This window comes from Frankliniella occidentalis, unplaced genomic scaffold, assembly GCF_000697945.3.
Source record: "Frankliniella occidentalis isolate FOCC.00 unplaced genomic scaffold, Focc_3.1 Scaffold38, whole genome shotgun sequence".
Lineage (NCBI taxonomy): Eukaryota > Metazoa > Arthropoda > Insecta > Thysanoptera > Thripidae > Frankliniella > Frankliniella occidentalis.
In genome coordinates, this window is record NW_026267168.1 from 1,194,916 (window position 1) to 1,196,713 (window position 1,798).

Below are 1,798 nucleotides of genomic sequence, written 5' to 3' on the forward strand. Positions count from 1 at the left end.
TCGTGGTGTCCATCACCTGGGTGTATAGTGCGGTCCATTGGACGCAGTGCCACCTCCCCTCCCCTCCTCCCTTCCCCCCGCTCTTTTCCTCCTCAGAGACACACAAGACGCGACGCCGCCGCGCGCCGGGCGTTCAGAGTGGGCGCCTTTTGTGTCACAACAAAGGTGTCCGGTCGCAAATCCCTTTATATCATATATATTCCACTCCCCGTACGTGCGGCCCTGGTGCTGGAGCTGGGCCAGACCCTCCCGGAGGTGGAGGTGGACTGGACCGCCCCTCCTCGGCCGCCCGGCCCCGGCCCTAGCCTCCGTGTCATTGGCACCAGGTCGGAGGTCGACGGCGCGTGGCAAAAGCGTTATTGCACTTGAATTTTCAAAGCGTGGCTTTGGTTTTTTGCGACATTTTGAAAGACATTTTGAAGAACTTTTGAAAAAATAATTAGGAAGAATGTCGAATATTTTTAAAACTCTGTGAAAATGATAAAACCAGCCTTGTTCCTTATAATATCTTTTTCCTTAGCAATAATCTTTCTTTTGAAAATATTCAGTTTCCCCACTTCAAACCAATAAATTCCTCACTGACCGCATTGTGATTTGTACGCTAGTTGGAACGATAACGATGCGACTGTCGTGTTTGTTGTTTTTGATTGCAGATTCTTTTACCTCTACCACTTCACGTTCTACGCCTACCACTACCGCTTCAACGGCCAGTACACGCGGCTCGCGCTCGTCACCTCCTGGCTCTTCACGCAGGTCGGTATATCGGAAATAATAATAAGCATAACACGGCATAACACAACACAACGTCATGAAACGGCTGCTACCGTTGGGTTTGTTTTTATGGTGATAAACTCGCGCACCTATACCTATATATATCTGATCGCATATTCGTCCGAGCCGCGCCCGCGCAGCGCGTCAGGCATTCGCTCGCGAATTCTCGTGCTTTTGTCGGCCCGCGTGTCTCTCTTTCTGCGTCTCTTCGAGCGAGCCCCTTGTCGCTGTGCGCCCGCGCGCCCCCATAGCAGACCCAGCCGCTCTCAGCGCTCTCGGCAGCAGCCGCAGCAACAGCCGCAGCAGCAGAAGTAGCAGCAGAAGTAGCAGCAGAAGCAGCAGCAGAAGCAGAAGCAGAAGCAGCAGCAGAAGCAGCAGCAGAAGCAGCCGCAGCAGCAGCAGCAGCAGCAGCAGCAGCAGCAGCCCGAGGAGGAAGTGGAGAGGGGTGGGGGAGGGGGGCAGCGTGGCTGGGCTGGCCGATTTTTCATCTGACTCTTGTGGCGAGGAGGGTGGAAATATCGGTAAACTGCTTTGGCCTCCTCTCCATCCCCCACTCCACTCGGCTCTCTCTTTCTCTCTCTCTCGACTCCTCCGGCTCCTCCGGCGCCGCGGCTGGCTATGCCCCGCCCGGCCCCGCCCGGCCCACCATCCCCTTATTGTTGTCGACGGGAGACACAATAAAACAACTTATTGTTTGTGTTCTTCTACCTAGCATCCGTAATAATACGCATTGCGAGGGGCTGGCCCCGCCGCGCCCCGCCGCGCCCCCACCAACCCCGACGCCTGGAACGGCCGCGCCCCACTCCTGCCCCCGGCGGACCGCCCCGCCCCGTCCCGCCGCGCCTTTGGAACAAGGGGGATTTTCTTTGGCTTGCTCGGCCCCGCTGTTGCTGCTGCTGCCGCCGCAACCTCGGCGCTGCTGCTGCCCGGACGGCATTGTTTCTCCCCCCTCTGGTCCCCCCAGGTCCTCCCGGTCCCCCCGCGGGTCCACCCTGTGCCCCGCGCATTGCCCCGCCGCCGCCCGCCG

At 58.3% G+C, this 1,798-nt stretch overlaps 1 protein-coding gene across 1 annotated transcript in view; it reads left to right on the top strand.

The window, feature by feature from the left end:
* LOC113213311 (membralin) overlaps positions 1–1,492 on the top strand; it is a gene marked incomplete in the record, with an annotated part of 32,032 nt that extends 30,540 nt beyond the window's left edge. Inside the window, 2 exon segments of the mRNA XM_052266369.1 lie at positions 661–753; positions 1,484–1,492. Coding sequence (XP_052122329.1) covers positions 661–753; positions 1,484–1,492 — 102 coding nt within the window.
* Between the last annotated feature and the right edge of the window lie 306 nt (positions 1,493–1,798).